The sequence below is a fragment of the Argiope bruennichi genome, chromosome 6 (assembly GCF_947563725.1).
Source record: "Argiope bruennichi chromosome 6, qqArgBrue1.1, whole genome shotgun sequence".
Taxonomy (NCBI): Eukaryota; Metazoa; Arthropoda; class Arachnida; order Araneae; family Araneidae; genus Argiope; species Argiope bruennichi.
The window spans coordinates 125,615,820-125,642,048 of record NC_079156.1 but is presented as its reverse complement, the minus strand read 5'-3'; the positions used below and the strand labels follow the sequence as shown (position 1 = coordinate 125,642,048).

General features: G+C 25.8%; 2 protein-coding genes across 3 annotated transcripts in view; one reads left to right on the top strand and one right to left on the bottom strand.

Moving 5' to 3' along the window:
- Positions 1–5,736, top strand: part of LOC129972727 (uncharacterized) — an 84,825-nt gene extending 79,089 nt beyond the window's left edge. For both annotated transcript variants that reach the window (XM_056086968.1, XM_056086967.1), the window contains 4 exons: positions 2,858–3,029; positions 4,453–4,565; positions 4,654–4,738; positions 5,372–5,736. In XM_056086968.1, the coding sequence (XP_055942943.1) occupies positions 2,858–3,029; positions 4,453–4,565; positions 4,654–4,738; positions 5,372–5,425 (424 nt within the window). In that variant the 3' untranslated portion in view covers positions 5,426–5,736. The remainder of the gene's footprint in view (positions 1–2,857; positions 3,030–4,452; positions 4,566–4,653; positions 4,739–5,371) is intronic.
- Positions 5,730–25,924, bottom strand: LOC129972726 (sodium- and chloride-dependent betaine transporter-like). The gene is made up of 12 exons (XM_056086966.1): positions 25,104–25,924; positions 23,132–23,266; positions 21,278–21,602; positions 19,021–19,288; positions 17,198–17,301; positions 16,707–16,831; positions 16,504–16,616; positions 14,267–14,407; positions 13,945–14,044; positions 11,898–11,998; positions 9,569–9,742; positions 5,730–7,762 (listed from the first exon to the last, which is right to left on the bottom strand). The coding sequence occupies exons 1-12, from the start codon at positions 25,699–25,701 to the stop codon at positions 7,550–7,552; spliced, it is 2,397 nt and encodes a 798-aa protein (XP_055942941.1). The 5' UTR covers positions 25,702–25,924; the 3' UTR covers positions 5,730–7,549.
- Between the last annotated feature and the right edge of the window lie 305 nt (positions 25,925–26,229).

Sequence of the window (26,229 nt, the reverse complement as noted above, 5' to 3'; positions counted from 1 at the left end):
TTTTTAATGTTTTATGCATTTAAAACATTTAATTAACATTTAATTTAACATCTTTAATTAATCGATCTTTCAGATCCATTGTGAAGTACTTTTGAATTAAAATAAAACAGATGAAAGGAAATTAAAAATTTCTAATATACATAGAGTTACCCCAACTGGCGTAGAAAAATTAACGCATTTGCGTTACTGTAACTGGCGTTGAAAATTAACGCATGTGCATTGTATTCTGATTGTTTACATTTCAATGGAAGCGGACTCAATTTAAATTATTTTTAGGTTAGTTGTATGCTTTTGTAATTAAATTGTATTTATGTTAGTTTAAGTTCATCGTTTTTTAAGTAATTTTTTTAACCTGTTTTCGATCAATTATTTTAAACGATTCTGTTTATTTTCTTAGTGTTTGATGCATTAAAATTAAACATTGTTAATTAATATACCTGCTCAAGATGAATCTGAAAATATTTTTTTGACAAATTCTTGAGATATTACATAATTTAAGAAAGATATTCTTTAGTGCCCATAAAGTTTAAATGCTCAGTGACTCTGTTTTCAGTAATCATATTACAAAAAAAAAAAAAAAAAAAAATACTTTGTTTCAGTAAAAAATATTATATTAATTGCAGATTAATCATTTCCACTTTAATTTAAAGCATAAATTCTACGGGAGCTAACAGAAAATTGGAGAGATACAGATTACGTTATGACTGAAGGCCTTTATAATATTCTGAGTGAATTGAAATTTGAAGTTTTAAAATATTTTAATGAGGAAGCTCTTAAAGTAGGAATTACATAAAATAGTTAATTATTAAAATTTTAACAAGCATTAAGATTGGATTATTAGATATGTCAATTGCAAACCGGCTGGTCGCCAAAGGCGGCTAGTATTTAAAAATTCACAAATTGCAGTTGCCAATATTTGCAATTGACATATCTAATAACTATCACTTAATTTTAGATTTTAAAAAAAAGAGTAAATATTGGTACCACAAAGTTTTTCAAGTAATATCATAATATTACTATAATGGTTAGACTTTGTTAAAATTGTTTCTATTTAAACATTATATTTACCCTATTTTGTTTTAATTGTAACTAGTTTTGCTCGTTTTTAATGGTGGGATTTTAGAATTTGAGACTTCAAAATAGCATGAAATATTGAAATTACTCAGTTACAAGGCAAACTCTTGTGAGCAATTTCCAATTATTTCTGTCCTTTGAAGGATTGAAAAAAAAATGGCTAAAAATCATGTAAAATATATTGTCTCATTAACTTTTATATAATTCTCTAGTTATGCAAATTTCCTATTGAATACGTCACATAATAATTGAATAACCAAAATCGTAATGACTGGTCATTTTGATTCTGGTTTCCAAAAAAATATGTAAGAAATAAATCTGGAATTCCTATAAATTTGTTTACTTTTTCTTCAGTATTAAAGTTATTTGAATTACAAGTATTTAATTGAAATCTGTTAAATAATTTTACAGAATAGCTTTTGTACTCGTAATCCTTTTTTGAAAATTTAATAACAAATTCCTTATGATCCTAAATTGTTTTTTTTTTTTTTTTTTTTTTTTTTTTTTTGGGTGTGGTAATTTAAACGATTACTTCATAAATAATCACAAGATCAGTAGTTTTGATTAGAGAAAAATATTATTGATTCGAAATAAACATTTGTGGTTATATAAATTTTAATGTTCTTGGTTGCAATGAATTTCTCATACACATAGAATTCTGTACTATATTCTTAGCTTGCTAAAGTGTGACAAGCCACCTCTACCCTTTTCATAAAACAGTTATAATCAAAAAATATGCTGCTGTAATCCTCATGACTACCTGTTGCCAAATGAAATGTAAAAATGCCATGAACATGAAATAGAATGCCCCATCTCGCATCTAAATCTGTTATTTCTAAAATCAAGCATGCACTATTTCAAAAACATTCTTATTTATGTACCTCGTTATATATATAAGTGACAGTTTCTTTCTGTCTCCCCACCCTCATCCTTAGGATATCCAAAATTTTAATCCTATACTCTTTGATTTTATAATTTATCTAGGTTAAGAACCTGGCTTTGGCATCATTGCAGATATCTCCAAAACAAATTAGGCACAATATTATTTTCTATTAAAACGATATATCCCTTTTCATTTATTATCCTTTTACTGTATCCATACTTGTGTCACTGTTTGGTTACACTCTCTTTGGCAAAAGTGGATGTATTAATGACAATGCTAAAATCAAATAACATAAAGATTTGTCTGATTTAATTATTGTATTGACATTTAAAGCAAGAAACATGTGATAGATTTCATATGTATTTCGTTAGTGACTAAACATGAATTAGAAGTAACAGGATACCTTTTTAAAAAAAATTTTGTTGTAAAGTATAAAAAAAAAATTGCACCTATTCTCTATTGTTTCATTTGATGCACAATTTTCTTTTGGAAGAAATGAATACCAAAATCATAATTATGTGGGAAAAGTTTTTAACAAGTATTCTTGTTAATTGTTCAGTGTGTTTGTATAGTATCATATGTTTTCACTGTACGATATTTGTTGCTAGTAATAACATTAATGAATTAAATATTGAAGAAAACTAATTATGAAATTAATGAAAATGGCAATTTTCAATGTTGAGGTGTTTGAATATCAAGTTCTTTAAAATATACATATATACGTTGCAATCCCTATTTGAATAATGTCACATTGCTATTTATATTGACATCTATGGAAATTTATAATTTTTATAAATACTTGATTCTAAATTCATTTTATGGCTTTACTTGAGAGAATTTTAAATTGATTGGTGCCTAATTTAATTCATAGATTCTAATAGAATGGAAATTTTATTCCAGAAACAGACAATCACAGAATCTCAAGTCAAGTGGAAAAGGAATCTTATTTCTGCTGACTGCCATTTCTCTCTTCACCTTCTTTGTCTTGGGAGTCTTGTTCTCTAATACAACCAGAGAAGCCCTCAGTAGAATTGTAGGAGAAACAATAGCTGATGTTTTGTTGCTTTATCTTGTAAGTGAAAATTTAAAGAAAGATTAATTCTCCTTTCAATTTTCGTATGGATAATAAAAAAAAATTATAAATTTTAATAATGCTACTATTTTGTGAAGTTTGATAAATTATATTATGGAAAAAGGAACTTGACATCTTCAGTTAAAAGTTACTATTGGATAATTAGACTTTATCAAGTCTCTACCAAATAATAGAATTTTGCTTCTTATATTATTTGGAATTTTCTACTTTAAAAAAAAAAAATATTTTTGATTATTTCTGCCCATTAAATGAATTTTAAAAAATTGCTTTTGGCAATGCATTTATTATTTTCATTCAAGTTCTAAAGGAAAATAAAAATAATCTAAGCATATTGTTTAAAAAGTTCATTGTTTTGATACATGCTATTTTTGAAAAATTGCTGTTTGTGAAAGATGCCTCCCCCCTTCTCTGCTGTATATGATATGTTGCTTTAATTCAAAAATAAAAATATTTAAATTAATAAAATAAATTGTGTTAAAACTTTGTATTTTAATCTTTTAAAAATTATTTGATATAAAACTTAATTTATAGTAAAGAAAAGTATTATCCATGTATTTAAATTTTATAAATTAATCCAATATGTACATAAATTTGCACTTTATATACTATTTTTAAACATTTTATTATGGCAAATTCATCTATAATTTTGGTTTGATTATACTTAAATTGTATGATTTAGATTGTCTTGTTAATCTTGGCATTATTGCATTATCTGTTTACAAAACATATTACATTTTTGTTTTTAATATATTTAAAATTCTAATTAATTTTTTGATTCAAAATTAATATAAAATCAGTATAATAATATTTTTGGGTCAAATGGCATCCATTGGAGAAGACAGTGCTTTGAAAAAATTATTGCATGCAAAAAAATAGTGAGCTTTGAATAATCAATGAGAATATTTTAATAGTTCCAATACATTTAATTAAATATTAAACATTTCAATTTATTATTGATTTTATTCTTTTGATGCAATTGATTTGCTTTATTCTATTAGAAGATGCAGTTCTGTTTGCTTGTTTAACAGAAGTTCTTTTATTATTCATTATTATCTTTTTTTTATTAACAAATGGAGAAAAAGAAATTGTTTCAGATAAAGTAGCATATAAAGCTCTGAGGTTGTTGTTTTTTTAATTCATCGATTTTTTAATAATTTAATGTTGTTTATATAAATTAAAATGTTGGCATTTGTAAGTGTTAAATAATTTTCTGGTTGTTTAGTCATATTAATTTTTATTTCTGTTGAAATCCTCCAATTATTGGCATCATGCACTATCTGTATGACATGCCATAAATTTAAGTATGAATACTTCAAAATTTTCTTAGATTATCTGTCTAGTGTACATTTAAAAATAAGATCATTGATCATAAATGTTTTTATATTCATCGTTTTTTTTACAGAGAGGCTTTTCTTATGTATGGGATTCTGTATCAGATGATGACCACATTACTATAACTGTGTTTGTTATCGTTCTTGTAATCTGTCTGCTGATTTTGGCACAGTGGTATATCAGGTAAGCTTTTACTTGATCTCTCTCTTTTTACAAAGTGAATTTGATAATTTTAAAATCTATATCCTAATTTGTATAAAAATCATATTAGGTTAACACCAACTATCTCAAGGAAACAGAAACAAGCTCTTTTAGAAAGAAGAGATTACCTCAAAACCGTTATAATAAATAGAAAGGTAAGGAACTGCTTTTTTTGCTGTTATATGAAACAATTTTTTTTTTCTCATTTTATCAGTTATTTTATGTATTTCATTAAATGGCACAACAAATTTATTTATTTTATATTTAATTATTATATTTTTTTATAGCTTAGATGTTTTTAAAATATTTTTTTGGCTTTGTTTAGAAGATAAGTAATAATACATACCTTCTAAACAATATTCTTCATGCAAAATTTTTTGAAAAATCAAACTGATATAGCAGTTGTGCCCTAGAATTTTTACATATATTTTTTATGATTAAAATTCTAACTTTTCTATGATAAGTAGGCTATAGGCAGAATAAACGTAAAATGTATAAGTTTAAAGCCTCAAAAATTTCAGAAATCTTTTTGTATATGAATTTAACAAATAATTTTAGAATATTAGTAATAAAATACTCAGAATGATTGAACATGTTTTGTTGTTCATTTCTAAAAGAGCATTATTTTTGGAAATTCATTAACATATATATTTGAAACAGAGCATATCTTTCTATTTCAATACAATAGATGGAAACATGAGTGTTTATTTTCATAAATTTTCAAAATCAAAGTGTGTAAATTATTAATTTTAGTTTTAATTATAAAAAATTAATGCATTTTTTTTCAGAGGCAGCTTTATGATGATTATCTGAAGCAGAGTGTTGCAGATCATGAACTGTGATAAGAATTAAATTGATTTTTTTTGTATAAGACTTTTGCTTTTAATTATATGATTAATTTATAGAGTAGATCATTCCATTTTTTTAATTATATTTTTTATTCTTATAAACTTTTCTATACTTTTTGTATGAAATGAGTACAAACAGAATTATGAAAAAAATACCTTTCAAAATCTTCATTATCACAGATGTTAAAATACAAAACAAATTAAATATTGATATGAAATATAGCATGTAAATAAACAGCAAGTCTTATTTGTAAAAATCGTAGTTGATGCATTTATCTTTAATAAATATTGATATGAAATTGAAATGCTCGTTTTCTTTCAATACTTCTATTTTAAATTGATTAAACCAATCACAATTATTTAAGATTTCATTCAGTTAACTCTACAATTTGTAAACATAATAGCCACAAAAAACAAACCCTAAAATGCAGCTGTTAGAGTTTTTTAAATCTATAGATCCCAACTACAAGTAAGTGTTACACTAAGGTCTTGAAAGTATTCACAATCAATGTCTTAACAGTAATATAATACCTCAATTAATGGGAATGATAAGGTACACAAATTCTTATAAATGTATAATTCATAATCTTTCCCAAAAAATAAGCTATAAATAAAGTCAGAAATTAATCGTCCCTCAAATTTAAAAAACAATAAATCACTTCTGTAGAAGTCGACATCACAAACAGAAATGTGAATGACAGTTGAAAGATTGGCAAGAGATTTTATTTTGGCTTATCTGAAATAGATCTTGACGAAAAATTCCACTATACTGTGGAATTGTTGTAGCTACAAGGCTTATGGAAAGTTGTCAAATGAACTGGTTAGAACTTGCATAAAATGAAGTTATTTCATGTTTTCTAACACCTTTATTTTCATATATAGAAAAAATTTATATTCTTTATTACAAATTTTTCTTGTGAATAAAACTATTTCCTCTAATTAAATTTTGCAAAGTCGCACCCAGACCTATTATTTTTTGTTGGTAATAACTTTCGACAACTAAAAATTCTACAGATTTCTTTTTGTTGCTTAAAACTTATATGCACTGTTACATTTTACTAAAAAGGGAGAGCATAGGAAAAATTGACAAATATCTAAAAAAAAAAAAAAGAGGTGACCTTTGAAAATATTATGTTTTTTTTATGCATAATTATGCATAAGAAAAAATAAAAAGTATAACATTGCATAATCTCATGTTAATGAAATCAATTAAAACTGAATGAGCTTATATTTCTTTAAAAAAAGATATTGCTCCTCATTTATTTGAAATTATTTTAATGAGGTTACTTCATATCTACAGATGTGACCTTAATACCAAAATATTTTGACACAAATTTCCACTTTTGACAAATATATAAAATAAATCTTGCTCCTGTTAAATCATTATTTCACATAAATATATGATAGATAAAAATTTTAATTTCTTCATAAATTTTAATAAATGAATTTAAACATATAACAGTGATTACTACAATTTTTCTACAAAACTACTAACAATAACAAGAAAAAATTGTTCCCTTGTCCTGGATAAAAGGTAACAAATGAAAAACTAGTCCACAACACAGTGAAACAAATCTAAAATGAACATATATATAAAATGTGAATGCAAATATTTCACAGCACCAACAATAATGGCATTTCTCAATTGCATCAACATATTGTGATATAACTTAGATAAATAAATATTTAAAATAAAATTTTACTAGAAGAATTATAAATTACTCATATTTTTTGCAAATATTTCTAATGGGAATAAATGTATAAAATATTGGACTTAAATCCATAATTGGAATTCCAACTACAACATTTTTGATATAGCTGGAAATATAACCATAGTCATTGTTATATAAATATTATCAAACTATTTTATAAATAAGAAATATTTGTATATATTAATTGCTGCTTTCAAATTGTTGCATGTTATCAAAAAATACCATCAGTAGCTATACATGAAATGTCTCATTGTTTGAGTTATATACGATTTTTAAATGCAATCATATGTATTATTCTAACATCTTCTATTCTTTCCTCAAATTCTCTTAAACCAAATAAGTTATGAAATGCCATTAGTTGTGACACTCAATATAAGTAAGAAATAAAAGTACAACACACAATTTCTCAAAACATAGTTTCTGCATTCTGGTGTATTTTTGAGTGTTTTTCAACATATGACTGTACTGCATTGGGTACTGTGGGTAGCAGCTCAGGAAGCTTGTAATCAGGGAATTCGGAAGCTGTGACTGTGGAACCATTAAGAATGATGACTGGCTTTGGTTCCCACATGGCTTCTGACTGACTTCTTAATCGAGGCTGGATAGTTGTTCGCAGTCTCTGGAAAGAGAATATTGCTCCAATTAATTCATTTCATAAGATGTTTGACATGATGAATCCTTTTTATTAAAAATACTCAAAGATAAATTATGTAAAAATAATATGTATTGCTAATTTAGTCAATCTGTGACAAGTAGTTTGATTGCTAGTTTATGAAAGCAAAAATAATTACTAGGTGATTAAGAAAAATTGCAAACCTAATAACAGTGAACCAAATTATAATGTGATTTTGCATAACATGATGAAAAAATTATGATTGCTACCCGTACAATGTAATAAACAATTCCATATATTATATACAAAATAAAATAAAAATATCTGAAAATATTAAATTTATTTATTTGTTTGAGAAAAGGATCTGACATTAATAAATTAACAATGATGTTGGCAGTTTAAAATATTAAAAGACTTAAATAAACAAAATTAATACATAAACACATTTAAAGAAAGAAACATTTATATAGTGTATCATATTTCAAGCCTTTTTTTTTTTTTTATTTTCATTCAGTTTACTATAAATAACTTTTAAAATGAAATCATATTGTTTCTGTTGAGATGGGTTCATCCCTTTTGTTAATTTTTAATGTTTTCACATTCAAGTTTTGTATAAAAAAATGGTTTAGAGGCATGTTTTTTTTGTATAAATCAATACAATAATGCATGCTCCATATTTTTATTGCAAATGTATAACACTTATATTTATCACAAGCATTTTGTGTAGAAAATATACCTGCATTGTATGGCAATTCAATGTAGTTTTTTTTTTTTTTTTTGTCAAAATCTCAATAACAAAAGATTTTTTTTCATCTAACTTTTAATTTAAAAGTTAAATATGGAAAAATGAATACAATGAATAATTCAAAAGATTACATAATGATGTATGGCTTAAATTCTAGAAAAGTGCCGTCTGAACAGGAACTAACCTATGATATACAATTATCAGTTTTCTGCTTCTGCCCATAATATCTGGAATAGAACTTTCACAATATTTTTCTTATCTAATGGTACTATTACAAAAATAGGGATAAGTAGTTAGAAAGTTTTGTGCTCACATATTCAGTCAGCCAGTTTGAGGTAACTGGTTAACATATATTGAATTAGGTGGAATTGCTGCTAAGAAAGTTCTCTAACTGGATAAAGCATCTTGTCTTATGATGAGAGAGGAAAAATTCTTGTTATAATTAAGTGTGAATTTTTAATTTTCTTTACAATATTTTTTAGTTATAACCATAATTCATTGTTAATGCAGCTTCTTACAATGAAAGAATAAAGGAATTAAACTGGCTCTTTTAGATTAAACTATTTTTTGAAATTTTATTTAATTAAAATACAATAGAAATTAAATGCTCAAGAAAAATCACAGAACCACTTTTTAACCCTTTCATTTCTAAAATCATTCAAGTATCTCACAATACTGAAACTCCCAAGTTTCACTTTTAAAGATTAGAAAAATTTCCTACTTCCTTAAAAAAAAAAGCACTGATAGCCCATGTTCTTAAGGGATTGATATACAAAAGAAGACTAGACTTAACTGATAGCTGTTATGCAACTGTATACTTGGGTATCTTTTGAGAATTCTCAGAAAACACCCCATCCCCCTAAACAAGGCAAGTGTATCTAATAAATAAAGCAATCAGTAAGGTATTTAATCAATTTATGCTTAACTATGACCGTTTGGGTCTTTCAGTATTGAAAGAAATAACTTAACAAAGTCTAATCTGTGAAATTAAATTAATTAAAAAAAGAATTAATAGGAATTAAATTAATAAAAGAAATAAAATAATAGTTAATAAAACAGAAACTTACACTGATAACATGCATTTTTGGAGCTTTCCTGAAAGCAGCAATGGCCAGAAAGGGGATCCAGCACAAAGTGAGAGCAAACAGAACCCAGCCCATGATATAAGCCCACTGAGGGTACTCATAATCTTTCTTGATTTCTATACTACTGCTCGAAGTTGTACTGTAAATCAATGTGGCCTGAAACATGGAGAAGTTAATGATAAAATACATTAATAATTGATAAAAATGTTTCAAAAATATAAAAAGAATTTTTTAGATCCAAAGATAAGAGTTTTATTTAAATTTGAAACACATATTGAGCATTATTTGATAAAGTTTCTTTACAATGACCAATACTGACTGAATTTCATTTAAAAATAAAAAATGGAAGGTTATGTGGCCTAGTGACAAGCCCTCAGCTCTAGATTGGAGAGTTCCAAGTTCTAAACCAAATTCCATATAAAAAAAAACATGAATGTTTGTTGGCCTGTCGAGAGTCAAATATCCTGTTCTTCACTTTCAGACTGGTTGCCAGTTCAGGTGAACTCTTGTTATCTGACCATAGTTTAAAATTAAGGTCTATCCAAGTTTCTTTCATTTGTTTCAAAACAGGATATTAATATAATTAACCTAAATTAAAGTCAAAAAGGATTTTTTTTTATTAATCTAAGCAGTAATATTGTAATCCATTCTTTTCCAATACACACAAAATATAGAATGTATCATGAAAAATGCCATTGTTTCCTATTATTAAATTTATATTACAAAAGGAATGGTGCAAACTTTGTTTTCACAAAAAAATCGATTTAATTTAAGTTTTAGGTTTTGAATTCTATAAATAGATACTAAAACCTATTTTCTTTTAAAGGATAATTTTCAAGAGAAAATATATGGAAACCATAATCTTGGAAATTTAATCATATGTGTTTAGACAATAAGCATAAAAAAAGGTTTTAAAAAAGCTTTACTTTTACCATCTTTGATTCAGAAATTGTAATTAAATATATAATAATTCATTGAAGAAAAGAATACACTTCTGCTTCAAGATGTAAAAAAATATAAATAGGTAAATTGATTTCTAAAAAATTAATCTGAAACCTCTCATAATTCTTCAAATCTTTTTTATTAAAAAATATCAACATTAAAACAATGAATATACACACATTCATAATAGTTTGTATTTGGAGAGGACACCCAGATATAGAAAGTTAAGAAATGAGCACACATGCTATTATTGAATGTTACAATTAGTAAGTATTAAAATTCTGTAAAAAAAATGAGTGGATTCTATTTTATCATATACTTTGACATCCTAGAAGTTCCTAAAACTCCTAGAAGTCAAAGAAGAAGTTCCTAGAAGTCAAAAAACATTATCCTTAATTTTCACATCACCAAAAAATTATCCATTAAGCACAATAATAACACTTTATAAAGGATCTAAGCTAATATCTTCCATTCATAAATTGTCACTATTCTTTTTTATTTTTGGAAATTTTGATATTTTATACTTACAACTTAGGGCACTATTACAACCTCCCAAACTATATTTAAATCTTTTTAAAATTAAAAATATGTATTTAAAATTATAATTATGATAACTTAAATGTAAATTTCATGTTTTTTGAAATATTATATAGAAGAATGTAAGTAAATAAAGAATTCACAATATTATATATATATATTCCTTGTGTATGAATAGCAACATGAGTGTTAAACATATCTTAGTGAATGTATTTTTTTTTTTTTTTTTTTGCATTATTTTATAACTTAAAAGCTTCGAGAGAAAATAAAATCAAAAATGGACATCATTTTGGAATATTAACTCTTCTTATAGAAGAATCTAAAGAAAAATTTGATAACTTATCTATAGTTTGGATATAAAAAATAACCACAAACCAAAATTCCTCATTCTAGCTCAACACATTTATATTAATCACATTCATACAGAAATTAACAAACCTAAAATTAACCAATTTTTTTTTTCTTTTGGTACTTTAGAAAAATTTAAAACATTAGAATCTGACAATAAATTATGTTAATGATTCAAACAGTTTCTATAGTATGTTGGAATATGTAATAAAAGTATAAATGCAATAAAAGCAATATAGAATTACAAATAAATTTTGAAAACTTCATTTAATTCAAAGCATTACAACTTTTCCATATTTGAAACAATTTTTGGAAAAGATTAGATTTTTTAAAAATATTTTATAAATGAAATAATAAATACTACAACATTATATATTAAAGAAAAAATTAGCTATTTTTTAAAAAGAAGTTAAAATATTTCCTTAAGAAAATAATATTCATAGATATCAAACGAAATAATTGGGAAAAAAAATTAATATATTACCAATATAGTAACAGGTGTAAGTATAATCCAACAGAACTGATAAAAATATGAAGTAGTTTTTCCAGTCATTTGCTGAATGCAGGTGGACAAATTTCTAGCACCTAAGAAATATTCAATTAAAACTCATCTTATATCTTCATAGTAATTCATGCTAAATTAAGAAATCACTAATATTGGAAGTGTAAAATATAATAATTTGTCTAACATCTTTATGCTATGTAATTTATTATACAATTTGTAGCTAATTGAAAAAAAATGTTCTTAGATAATTTAAATTCTATATTGTATATCTTTTTGAATATGGCAAACTCCTGGTTATTGTGTAGCTTGGCTCCCGCAAATAATTCAAAAATGAAAAAAAAAAAAAAAAAGCAAATATCAAAATCTTTTTTAATAATTTTGTTTATAGTTGTAGTAAGACTGTGAATAATCAATAGTTTACTGCATATACAAATACTGTTTTAATCTCCGATTTATCAATTATCAATTCATTGTCTCTCCCAATTTTCAATAATTTTGAGTGTAAGTTATATTTAATATTAGCCTACAGTTTTAATTAGATATATGCCCTAAATTTCAAAAACAAAGCATAAATACACATTCATTAACAGTATTTTAGCATTTACAAATAATTCCATTTATCTCTTACTAAATCGCTACTAATAACAAAGATAAATGTGCCTGTCTGTATCGGTAAATGATGACTTACAATGAGTCTAGATACAGGGTGAACTGGTGGTGTTACCTCTGTATTGGTATGTTACAGGCCAAACCATTTAATTAACAACTACCAATACATATCTCGGAGAGTGAAAATGTGCTATGATTTTTAGTTAGAATTTTGTTTAATTAAATATTAATTTAAATTTTGGGACTTTTCTTCAATAACTTCTGAAAATAATACAGCACAAAAATTATTTTTATATCATCTTAAAATTCAAAGTAGCAGCACAATAGCAATGGAATTTTTGTAGAAGTAGAATATGGGGAGCAGTAGAATTCTTGAGCTTCTAAAAATTAATAGAATTCAAAGCATTCCATGATTTCCCCACAAATCTTCCCTATTATAGTGATGACATTATGTTATACATTTTGCCAGGTTTTTTTAGTGCAATTTGCCAACACAGACATCAAAATCAAGTTTAGAAATAAAAAAAAAGATATATATTTCAAATTTAGGCTTATACATCACCTCATTTTTTCAGTCATTATGATAATAAGAGATGTCATCACTAGAAACAAGCTATCACAGTACATTAGTTAGTGAGAGGACTGGCCATCATTTTATAATTTGCTTTCCTTTATTAGTTGGAAATTGTTTCTTGTTAGAGACTTGTATGGTCAGTGCTGCTGTAAGTCCCCCCCTCCCTCAAAAAAAGATTAAATATAAATAAGGTAAGTGTGAGTGCAGAAAATGAAGATTTTCATAAAAAGATTGTAGACCACAAGTTACACTGACAAAGCAATATTGGTAAAAATTAAGCTAAAGATTTGTTTTAATAATTAGGGTAAATTTTTCCTCTCAAATTTAACTCACATTTTCTTCCCAATTTGATACACAGTCAAATTTCTGTGCATTGGTGTCTATTTTAATATTTAAGTACAAATTTTAGATAAAATCAATGTATCTAAGTATTGATGTAGACTTTGGAATGTCTCCTTATCATACCAATATTTGGTTATCCATTCACCATTGTATATTCATTGTTAAGAAAACCTTACTTGATATTAAAAAGTCTAATCAATCTTGAAATTTAAAAAATTACATAATAGATAGAAAAAAAAACATCTTTTCAAGACTGAAATAGATATGAAATAAATACTATGCTAAAAGTCATATTCATTAATCATTAATAAAAATATTCATTATCATAAGTAAGTTAAAATATTCATTAATCATAAGTAAAAAAAAAAATCTTATCCAATCATAAATCATAAGTAAAATCATAATAATCATCAATCATGAATAATCAAATCATAAATTTAAAAAATCATAATAATCATCAATCATATATAACCAAATCGCAAGTTTAAAAAAAAATCTTACCATAAATCCAACTGAGAGTACAGACCTCAAACACTGCAACAATTATAGTAGCAATCACTGCAATGTAGTAATCAGTAAGTTGGAAGAAAAAAATTCCAGCCTGTAATTCCAAAATTTAAAAAATCAGAGATAAGTTAAGCTACAATGAAACAATAATTTAAAATATATATATACAAATCGTTGCGTACAATGATGTCCTAAAACTGCTGATTGAATCTCATTAAAAAATCAGCATTAATAAAACAAGTCTCTCAAGAGTTTTTAAAATCAAGTTTAGCTTTTAAAAATATAAATTAAATGTAATTAAGATTCATATACTAACTTGAGTTAAGTATGGAATAGAGGCAAAGAAGCAAAATCCACAAATCACAGCTAAAAATAGGGAATGACCTTGAAATCTTTGTTTAATGTAATATGTATAAGCTTCCTTCAAGGCAGAAATTAATGTTGCCATTAATTTTATCTAGATGGAAAAAGAAATTATTAATTACATACATGAAAAAAAATATATAAAAGTTTAAATGTGAATGAAAATAACAATTATTTTAAAGCCACGAATGTTTTTGTTAAGTACTATATGCAGATTGTTAGCTTTAAGAATATAACAATTTATAGTAACATTTTTATTTATGCTTTATTAAACTGCTATCTCAAAATACTGCAGAATAAATCTCATTTGCTAATTAATGTCAGATGCTCCTCAATATACAGTTGTAAAAATAAAATATTATAATTTTGCTTGTTTACATTTTCTTCTCCAAATTTGTTGTTGCTTAGATTATTTATTTTTTTAATTCGAATTTTTATTGTGATTAATAGAAAATCATGCTAGTGATAGAAAATTTCAACATTCCATAAACTGATGCAGAAATAAAATTATCTCATGCAATGAGCTAGTATAGATAATTCTCCATAAAGTAGGTTGAACATAAATAAATATTTTTAAAGTAACTAAAGTTTTCCATAGAGATCTTTCATAGAATATAATTTCAATCAACAAGAAGTGAAGAATGTAAAAATATACAATCATGATATTTTCAAAATATGTAAAATCTTACCTCATGATATTTTCCATGAAGGCTAATTTTTAAAAAATATGATACAATAGTTACTAACTGATTGCTGATAAATTTATCTTATACTTCAAAATAATAATCACTTCAAATGTATCATTCAATTTGTATAAAGGATAAAAATTAAATGTTAAAAGGAAAAGAAAGAATTATTGATTAAAGTACAAATTTTAAAACCGATTTCTTCATAAGCAAAATTAAAATAATGGAACTGCTTATGAAATAGTAAAATAAAGATTTAACAATACCTTATTGCATGCTATTTCTTTATTAGAATCTTTCTTTTTAGCAAAAAAATTGTAATTAGTATTTTACAACTGCAAATTTCAGATAAAGGTTCAGTTTTCTTTATCATAGTACAGGGTCTTGAACCAATCATAAAGATAAATGTAAGTGTTTGGGTGCATGTTGTGTAGGTGTTCTACAGAACGGACCCTTAGACTCAGAGCTAACAAATTTAGTACATAGATACTTCATTAAGAACCTGTGCCTCATGGTGCAATTTTTGAAATTTTAATTAGAATTTTAACAAATTAACAATTATAGAAAATTTGGAATTCTCCCATGTTAAAGTGCAAAGATACAATAGCACAAAATGACTTTTACATAATTTTAAAATTTAAAAAAAAAATATTTTTTTTTAAATTTTTTCCATTTTTTAAATATATATATATATATATATATTCTACTTTTAAGCAATTTTCTTAAATATCTTACACATAAGTTTTACAAAAATATATTTCAAAGTTAAAGTGAAATTCAAATCAATTTTCCTTCTAGCCATAAATATGTCATTTTGGCTTTCTTTTCCATTATTGATAATCAAGATATGAAGTAGATATGGGGGAGGTTTCAGTACAAGGCATATTTTGAGTAAAGGTTTTGAAATGTTATTTTACTTACAATTAAAATTAAACTATACTATCAAACAATGGCAAAAATTTAATAAAGTTTGCCTGTTGTGAGAAATTGCTACTCTTTCCATTTAATATATTCAGATGTATAAAAAATATGATCAGCAAATTAGAAAAATGTATAACATAATGAACAGAATGATACAAGACTTCTAAAATAATATGAGTTGTATTTATCAAAATATGAAGTTAAAAAATATTTTGTTGCAGAAACCATTTAAAACAAATTACACAAAAGATTCAACTGGAATTTTTAGACATCACATTAATCCCACCAAACTTACTGGTCATCAAAATTGATTAGTTAATTGTAAAAATGCAGAAAAATAATTACAAACTACTATTATGTCATTAAATTAATCAGTCTAATAAGTTCATTAAAAAAAATCAACTTTTTATCATTCATATCATTGAAATGAAAAATATATTTAAAAAAGCAATGCTTCCCTAAATTATTAGCAAAATTTGAAATATCCTTCTAATTAAAACCAATATTATTTAATTAATGTAAATTTAAACTATTTCTATAATTTAGATAGCTCATGATTAAATTGTTTTTAAAAAAAATATACCTCTGAATCCAGACCAAAGAATAAGAACATCAGAAAGAACAACACTCCCCAACAAGAAGGAAGAGGCATGGAGCCAATAACAACTGAATAGATGACATACACATTGCCTGGATCTGCAACAAAAATATACATAATAATTATTAACAAATCTCAGTGGCATATAAATTAGCAAATAAAAGGTTTTAAATCATATATTATCATACCATCACTTAAAACATCCCAAAATGGTTTCTGAATTCTTTTAGCAAGATGTCCTATGGTAGAAAAAGTTATACATCCAACCATCAACACAGTGAGCAATGTAACAAAGGTAACAACAACTGTATCTCTAAAATCAGAAAAAGTGGAGTGGTTTAAAAATAAGTCAGCCAAATAGTAAAAAAAATACTATAAATAGTAGAGAAAATACTAAAATATTAATATGTAATCATTAAATATGCAAAAATTATCTATACACATTTAAGAAAAAAAAAAGTGAAATAATACATGACATTCAAAACAATAAATTACTTTAGCATTTTCTACAAAATTCAGAAAAAATACTAATAGTAAATTAATATTGAACTAATAAACTCATTTCATCTATAATTTTAAATTAAATATGAATTATTATATGAATAAAAAAAATGAAATAATTACATTATCCAAAAAAGGGTTATATAAAAAGTAAGAAGCATCTGAGCTGAACTAACACCTTAAAAGATTGTTATGTTGCTTGTGGTAAGAACCCATCAATATGCTGGGCCCCAAAACAACTCCTAATGAATGAAATGCTTGAGCCAGGGCAAACAGTAGCACCTGAAATAATAATAATAAATAATCAACTAAAATTATATCATGAACATCATTAAAAGCATATAATTAAAATTGAAAAAGGTTTTGCTTTTGTTACTTTTTAAAAATCTAATAATATAAATAAAAATAAATAACATTAGAACTCCAACTATTCTAAATTCTAATTATTCTCATAAGTAAAATGTTGTGGACAGGTGGTTCACAAACAAAACTTTTTAATGTGAAAATGAGTAAAGACAATGAAAGAATTGACTGCTATACACTGATCCTATGATAATATCACTACTTTATACACAAGTATACAAAATATGAACAGCATTGTTTTTATAATCATTAAGCAAATATGTAATAAGAAAATTTCAATTTTTCTGTTAAATGATTTTATAATCAATTATTCAGATTCAAATTAATCAAGTTCATTGGCATTCTAGAATAATTAATTATAAGCCTATGAACTCCCCCCCCCCATTTTGTGATCAGTTCTAAATTGTTCTTTTATAACATGAAGAAATTATAAAGAAAAATTAATTAAATAAATTTCCGTATTTTTTTTCTATCATCACCAGAAAGAAGAATGAATGTGCTTAGTTATAAAGTGATATAATCAGTGAAATTTCACAGTTATGGTTGATAGTATGATTGAGTTGAGTATGATATTAATATATTCTAAACTACAAGTGAAATTCGCACTTCATTCTAAATAAAATTGATTGTTCAGAAAAACTGGCTACACTGAAAGATTTTCATTTTTGGAAGACAAAATACTTATTAAAAAATAGTTCTACTTCATTATTTCTAACAGAGTGAATTTGTTACTGATTTTTTTTAAAGCACTTTGACTGAAGATTTCTAAAATTAAAAATATATGTATACAATTTACATTTTATTGGACTTTTCAGAGTTTTTATTTTTACTTTCATTCTTTAAATATAAAATTAAATTCTTAATTGATTTATTGATGTCTAGAGAGGTATATGATTGTGAATTTTTTTTAAACACAAAATTTGCTGAACTGATAATATTTAATAATTATGACTGTTCGAATCACATGCTGACAATGAAAAAGACTCATCTTCCACAATACAATAAAACAAAGATGATTAAGATGACAAAATTTACTTCTTGCAATGTATTTGTGTATGTTCTATTTTATATACTGTGCATAAACATGATTTTTTTTTTCATGGGCAAAAGTAATAGATTTTATTGAAATTGGACACACATAGCCATTGTTAGCATTGTGCCAAGGTCACTGTCAGCAATACTTGCATAGTGTCACTTGCTTTCCCTTTCACTTTCTCTACATACCGATCTGAAATTGCAAAATAACTGGAATGACTGCACTGACAAAATGCTGAATTACAGAGATCACTTTAAACCTAAGCATGATAATAATGCATTTAAAACTAATTTGTAAGAATAAAAATTTAAATGCCATCTAACAATATTTTTTGTGATGGTTCTCTGTATTTAAAATGATAGAGCTTATTTTCTTGAAATTCATCTTACAGACCTGAGAAATGTAGAAACAAAGATTATGTAATTCAACTGTAATTTGGTTACTCATTGCCCAATATGCTATGTCAACATGAGTTGCTATTAATTGAAAAATTAGTTAAATATAAAAGAATGAAATGTAAAAGAAGGACATTGTTACAATATAGCATAGTAACACAATTCAGTAAAATGCTCCTAAAAGAAAATCAAAACTAGTTAACTTACTCTTGGAGAAAACATTTTATCCCATTCTGGCTTAAAAAGGAGTGCTAGTCCTTCTTTTGCACCATCTAAGCTAACAGTGCGAAGGAAAATACTGAGCAACAGCACATGAGAGAGGACAGTAATGATATAAACAGTGGTTCCTCGAAAGAAGTCTGTCTTGCGCAAAGCAAAATAAGTCAGTATCCAGACAAATAGGACAGAAGCCAATAATTCAAATCTCAGTTCTCCTGTATCACTGATACTCTCACTTTTATCAAGCAATTTGGTTCTATAAACAAAAAGAGAAATTTCATTTCATATGCAGAATGATATGAATATGAGCAATAAATATTAAACTTGCTAAAAAACATTAAAACAATTTTAAGAGTTTAATAAATACAGAACAGCAACTTTTAAAATAATTGAAAATCTTTAAGTATTTCGGGAATTTTATCCAAAAATATTACTAGGTGGATAATAATAAATTCATTTAAAATAGTGGCTGTTCAGTTAAGTCCAAAAAAAAATAATAGCAAGTTTATACAGAATAAATTATATGAACTTTTCAAAATAATTTATATGACTTATCTTAGAAAGATAGAAATTAGTTTGTTTAAGTGTGTTTGTCCCCTTTTTCCCCCTAAATATTCTCAATATTTAGCCCCAAAGTTACGGAATCACTTTTATTGCTAAATATTAACATTTTCTGAGATTAAATTATTGAAGGTGTAAAATTTTTTATTATTAACCAAAAAATAGGGTTTATTAGTTTCAAAGCTTGTATCTCATAGTTTTAAGTTATGGGAAAATGTTTGAAGAATTAAAATACACTCTTTTGATTCAAGATCAGTCAAACATTTTAAAATACAAGAATTATCATCTAAAAGTAAAAAGAGGAATGAAGAAATATTTTAAGTAGGTTCATCGAAACAACAAAGTAAAACTTAATAATATTTATAAGGCAGTGTCTTTTTTTTTTTCCCCAACAAAAATAAATCAAACTGGCATTAAGTGACTGATTCAAGATAAAAAATTTTATATCTCTAATATGCTATCTCTTTTCATTTGAGAAAAAAAAATATTTTTATTAATGAACTTTATCTGAAAATTTTAATTGCTACCCTAAATTCAGAGGGGATAAGAAAATGAACATAAATTATTCACTATTAATAATAAAAATAAATATTTGTACATATTTATATATCTATAAGCTCTGTGGAGGACAGATCATTTACCGGTCACTCAAATTTGACACAAATATATTTTGTAGCATAAAAATATGAGCTTTGAATGATTTTTCTCTAAAATTTTAGTTAATAATTAAAAAATGAAATAGCTTTTTTAAAAAATTAAACAAATTTAATTTAACAAATTATGTGGATTTTGTAATTTTCAACATTAAATTTCTAAAATATTATCTCACCAAAAAGGATTTTTTAAATCATTTTAAAATTCAAAACAATTATAATGATTCATTTTACTTGTAATGCAATTTTTTTCTCTGATTTCAGCAATTTTTTAAAAATATTCTCCTGTAGCAATGTTTTGTATTGTTGTGATGAAATTCAAATCAATTTTCACTTTTCTACAATTGGATTTTATTTATTTTGTAAAATTTATTTTTCAGCTCAATTTTAATGAATGAAAACATAAAATGAAGTTTTGTTCAGAGAAATATTTTAATACACTATATTAAATCAACACTATTTGTAATACATACTTGTTTCTATTTAGCTTTTGATTCTAGTTACAGACTTTTAGTTAATTTTCAATTTATCTATTCTCATAATTTTTTTAAAAATATGTTCAGTTTTTGAGTTTTTTGCAGTTGAATTCTATCCTCCATAATTTTTAAATCTGAATTAGTCAGTATTAAAATTTCATTTTGAAAATTTCATTACAGATGATTAAATTATTTATGCATAATCAAATCGTTTTACATTTCACATTAATTGTGTAACAAGCAGGAAACTTAATATTCCCAACTTTATAAATAGTAAACAATGTCAGCTAATAATAAATTTTAAAAAAAACAGGCATTCAATTTAGTATAGTTAATTTGCAAAGTTTGTATGAAGTCAATTAAATTAATTCTAAATTTCTTTATAATTTTTCTAGTATATATATATATATATATATATATATATATAACAAAAAGAGATCTTTTGTGAAACTTTCCACTACCTAAGTATAATTCTATATATCATCACTTACAGTCCTGATCCCTAACGCAAAAAAAATCATGGGATAGAAAATAAAAATTCACATAGATACCTACTGGAAAAATTCATCTGCTGGATAAGATACATTAATACTTGAATAAAGAGGGTACATTTGAGTTGCATTATCAACGGACACTAAGCTAGAAGCATTCATAACAAAGGAATCACTGGATGTAGTCCCTTGAGAATCACCATTTAGAAGATTTTGAGGTACAGGGCGATTCACATCATGACAATCATCTGTGTTCCATGTGTTGGTGCAGCGAGTCCATCGAGGGGGAGAATAGAAGGAATTGAAGACATAGAACACTGTCCAAGCTGTCAATACACTATAATAGGCAGTCAGCCAAAAGGAAATCATCATGCTAGATACACCAATGCCTAGAAAGATAGAAAAATTAATATGCTGTTCCAGAATAATGTTAAGCTATTAACAGAGTTAATTAAAATCATTAAATAAAAAAATGTTTACGAAAGAATAAGTTGACTTTACCAAAGTTTTCATAAGAATGAAACAAAGAATAATTTTCTACATTCCTCCCAAACAAATTTATTCCTATACATTCCTATAACAAATTCGTAATATTTGAACATTTGTCTAATACAGCATTTTTACATTCAGCTCTACAATAATCATAACTGATATTATAAAATAAATAAATATATGATAATAATCATAACAACTATAACAATTAAATAAAAAGAGGTAAAATACAATCTATCATTATTTGACCTCTATATTTGGCAAGATGTTTAAAAATATTAATGAGAAGTTTTAATGTTATTTTATTATTCTCAAACTGGTGCTATCTTACATACTCTCTCTAAAGCAAACATATTATCATTCAGAAATTTAAAATTATCATAAATAAAAAACTAACTGGGCACAAGCCATTTACATTTAGTTTCAGCATTCTGTTCACCAAAGAAAGAAATCTGAAAAATAGTTTCAGAATAGAATATTATTACAAATTTTCTTAGATATCCAAATCATAAAATTCGGCAGTTTTAATAAACAAAAATGATATTTAATGTGTAAACCTGCAGCAAGCAAAAACTCTTAAATATTAATTAAAAATTGTATGTATGAAATGTAAAATTTTTTTATAAGAAATAGTTTTAAAAAAACTTATTGCAAAAAGTGTACACATTATCACTTTTTATTTAACTAAATATTATATTTAGACAGTTTTATAAATATAAACAAAGGATGATATGGAAAAATGAGCTTTTAATATTTTAATTAAAGAAATGTGACTATAATGGTAACTGCAGATGAAGTTCAAAATAAATTAACAGATTAAATATATGTTCCAGCAGATCTCAAATTCACATACTTTGTAACATTGAAAATCCTCAAATATAGCACTATTTTTAAAACTAGCATTGTTAAATATTCTGTGGCATAAAACTTTCCTAAACATATCTAGGTTCATCATAAATGAAACATAAATTATTCTTGAAATAAAATAAGTATATCATAGAAAGAAATAACAATAATGAAGAACAATTCAAGCTGACAGTACATAAAAAGATGTAAATACATCACTCATAATATGTATTTCTATGAAAATAAAAATTGCATAATTTTTGTAATTGCACAACTTTCTAGAACTAAACACAGAATTTTATTCCACAAAATATTAGTTGCTGTTAAAATACAACAAATACATTTGATTACATTAAGATCACATTCAAGGATATTTACTTTGGCATAATGGCATAACTTATAACTTTTTTATGTTATTAATGATCGTAAATGAATTGAATTAAAATAGCATAAATAAAAAAAACAATTCACAAAAACTATATTAGAATTATTTAACAACATTTGAGAATTGATTATTTAACAATTACTAACAAGAAAAGAAAGGTTAACAATCAAAAAAAATTTTACACATATAAATTACCTTTCATTAATGGACAAAGCTGCCCAAATGCAGAAATGGGACCTGATTGGGTCACCTGTCCCACTGCCAATTCCATGCATAGCAAGGGAATACTGCAAACCAACATAAACACCACATATGGCAACACAAAAGAACCTACAAAAATAAATAAATAATATACTATTGAATATTTATATTTTTAAAATACAGTACAATTCCCCTTAAAAAAAGTAGTGTTTAAATTTTTATGAAAAATATACATCCTATTTCTATTTAAAATAACAAAGATAGATGGCTTAATAAGAGATTAATAACTGTATGGAGGTTCTATAATCAATATATTTAACTAATTTTAAATGATTATGCAAGATACAAATTATATATTTTTTCGATATACAGAAATAAAATCAATTTTTCATTTTTATATCATTCAGTATAGTATAAAATATTTTCTTCAAGCACAGTTTTGATTGTTTATAGATTAAAGACATTTCCATTAGAAAAATATAAAATAATATTAATTATTTTCAATTAAAATTTGTAATTTGCATCGCTATTACAAATCTATAAGAATTACAAAAAGAAAAATGTAAATTCTTTCTGCTTGGAATAAATATATATACAGATATAAAATAATATAAACTTCTTCAAAAATTTGGATATTTTAATCCTTTTGGGGGAAGGGGTAGTTTTATAAAATATTTCTAGATCAAATTTTCAACATAAGTTTTTTACCTAGCGTTAAATATCTGCATGCTTTTTCTTGTAACCACATCAAATATTTAGACAAATATTTAAATAATATAGTATATTTTTCTTTTAGCTAAAATATTAGAAATTTATCAGGGTCCTGAAAATTTTCATTACACAGGAGTTGAAATTGAATTTCAAAATTAAATAGGTATTTAATTTAGACAGAATTACTTACAAAAATATATGAATTTTTACAGTATCTCATATTAACAAATAAAAGCCTAAATGATATCTGCAGTATCAACATACAATGCGAAGTTTAGCAATTTTTTAATTATAAAAAAAAGAATTTATATCAATAATAATTTTAGTGAGAGTTGTTTATACAATTCACAATTGACATGCATTTTAATGATTCGTCATTTTTATGAGAATTTAATGAAACTTTAGTTATTTTTAATCTTTAAGACTTTACTATATATGTTATTTTTAATTTACTATATATGTTATTACCAAAATATCATAATTTAACATATTATCAGATATATATACATTAATTCATAATCAAATTGTAAAATGCGTTTCCAATCTTTTCAGGACGTCCCGTAAGTAAATACAAATAAAAATGCGTCTACTGTATTAAAAAATAAATTTATCCGTTTAGAATGTTTAATATTTATTATATAATAAAAATATATCATGCTATAGCTGGAATTCAAAATCATTTCACAATGTAATTCGTAGTTTCTAGCATATTCACTTACACTCAAATAGAAAACTAAAAACAAATGTCCTAAATCAAATTTAATTTCACAGAACAAGTTTCTTTAAAATAATTAATTGAAAGCAAGAACGAAGCATAGATTATACATTAATTTTAATATAAAAAAGCCACAAGAAAAATTAAAAATCAATTGCCGCTGCATTTTGCAAATTAATACAAAATATTTACTCTCTCCTCTGGTTATTTTATACATTACTTTATGAAAAATGTGGGCTATTTAAGATTATAATTTCTGATTTTTAATTACATTTCAGCTTTCTTGGCATTTCAAACAATTTACACACCAAAATTTCGCGATCAACTTTATCATCTAAAAAGAACTTGAACAGAATATATATATAAATATATACAGTTAGTGTTGACAATACAAGACAAAAAACAATTATTTATATATAAATGTAATCTTTCATTCGATGTTTTCAACAATTTTTCACACATCAAATCACAAGAATAAGCAGTTCGTAAACACATATCCAAATGTCGTCCATAAATCAAAAAGCAGGTTTCGCAACCTACCTCCTCCATTGCTGTAGCAATAGTATGGAAACCTCCATATATTCGCAAGCCCGAGGGCTTGACAAGCACTGCACCACAAAAAGTCGAGTTTTCGGTGCCACGGTATTCTGGTGGGTTTCACATACACAACCTCCTCCCCCTCAACTTCAGAACTTTCCGATTCCTCTTCCTCGACATCGGGCAAAACCGAAACAAACTGTAAATCGCGCAATTCCGGCAGAGATCGCGACATTCTGCGACTCCTTCCGAAGGCCAGAGGCTTGGGCAAGTTATCAGCATCTTGCAGAAATCGGTAAGAGTTCGGATTAGATAGGAAGGACGACGTCCGAACCAATCTGCCGTCATCATCTTCGCCTGCTTCCGATATCGCTTTCTCTGCGGGTGCCGCCGCTTTGTTCGGTAAACATTCGTTCGAAGATCCAAAGGTAAACTTCGATTTCACTTCAAGCACCGGGGAATGGGGGGGAAGATAAAATCTTTGAGGAGAGGTTCCGTCAGGAGTGTGACACTTGCGATTTGGCACCGCTATCGACACCGGCAGCTTTTCATCTCTCAGCAGACGAAAATTCCGTTTCCGATCAACAGGTGAATCTGCCATTGCGAGTGAGAGAGAGACGGAAAAAAAGTCGGGGGAGGGGAGAAAAACGCACAGCGACCTGTTGTTTTTCTTTTCACGAGCGCCGCATGCCAGTCAAAGTTTTGATTCGAAACCAAATAAAGTGTGTGGTCGGTCGCGCGTCCGTCGCCAAATACGCTCACCGTTTTGCTCGACGTTTAAGTGGTGACTTCCTGCTTAGAAAGCCAAGGCCGGATTAATGTGCCGGGGAATAATAAAAATGGGGAGAGACGGCCTCTTGCTCGTAAATTCTTAGGCAATTATCCGCCCTCTGACAACTTCCAGCAGATAAGAGGAGTTTATTAAAGTCGTCAGGAAGCGAATGCTTTGTTTTGACTGTTAACATCGTAATGATGGTCGCTAAAGTATCGCACCGAGAACCCGCCCTTGGATGCATTTTAATGACTTCAATTCAAAAGAGGCAATGCTTATCGAAAGTGAAAGATCTGATTCTTATTGTATATCTGATTTATTTATGCTAAGAAAGTTTTGTAAGAGAAGAGGGAAAAT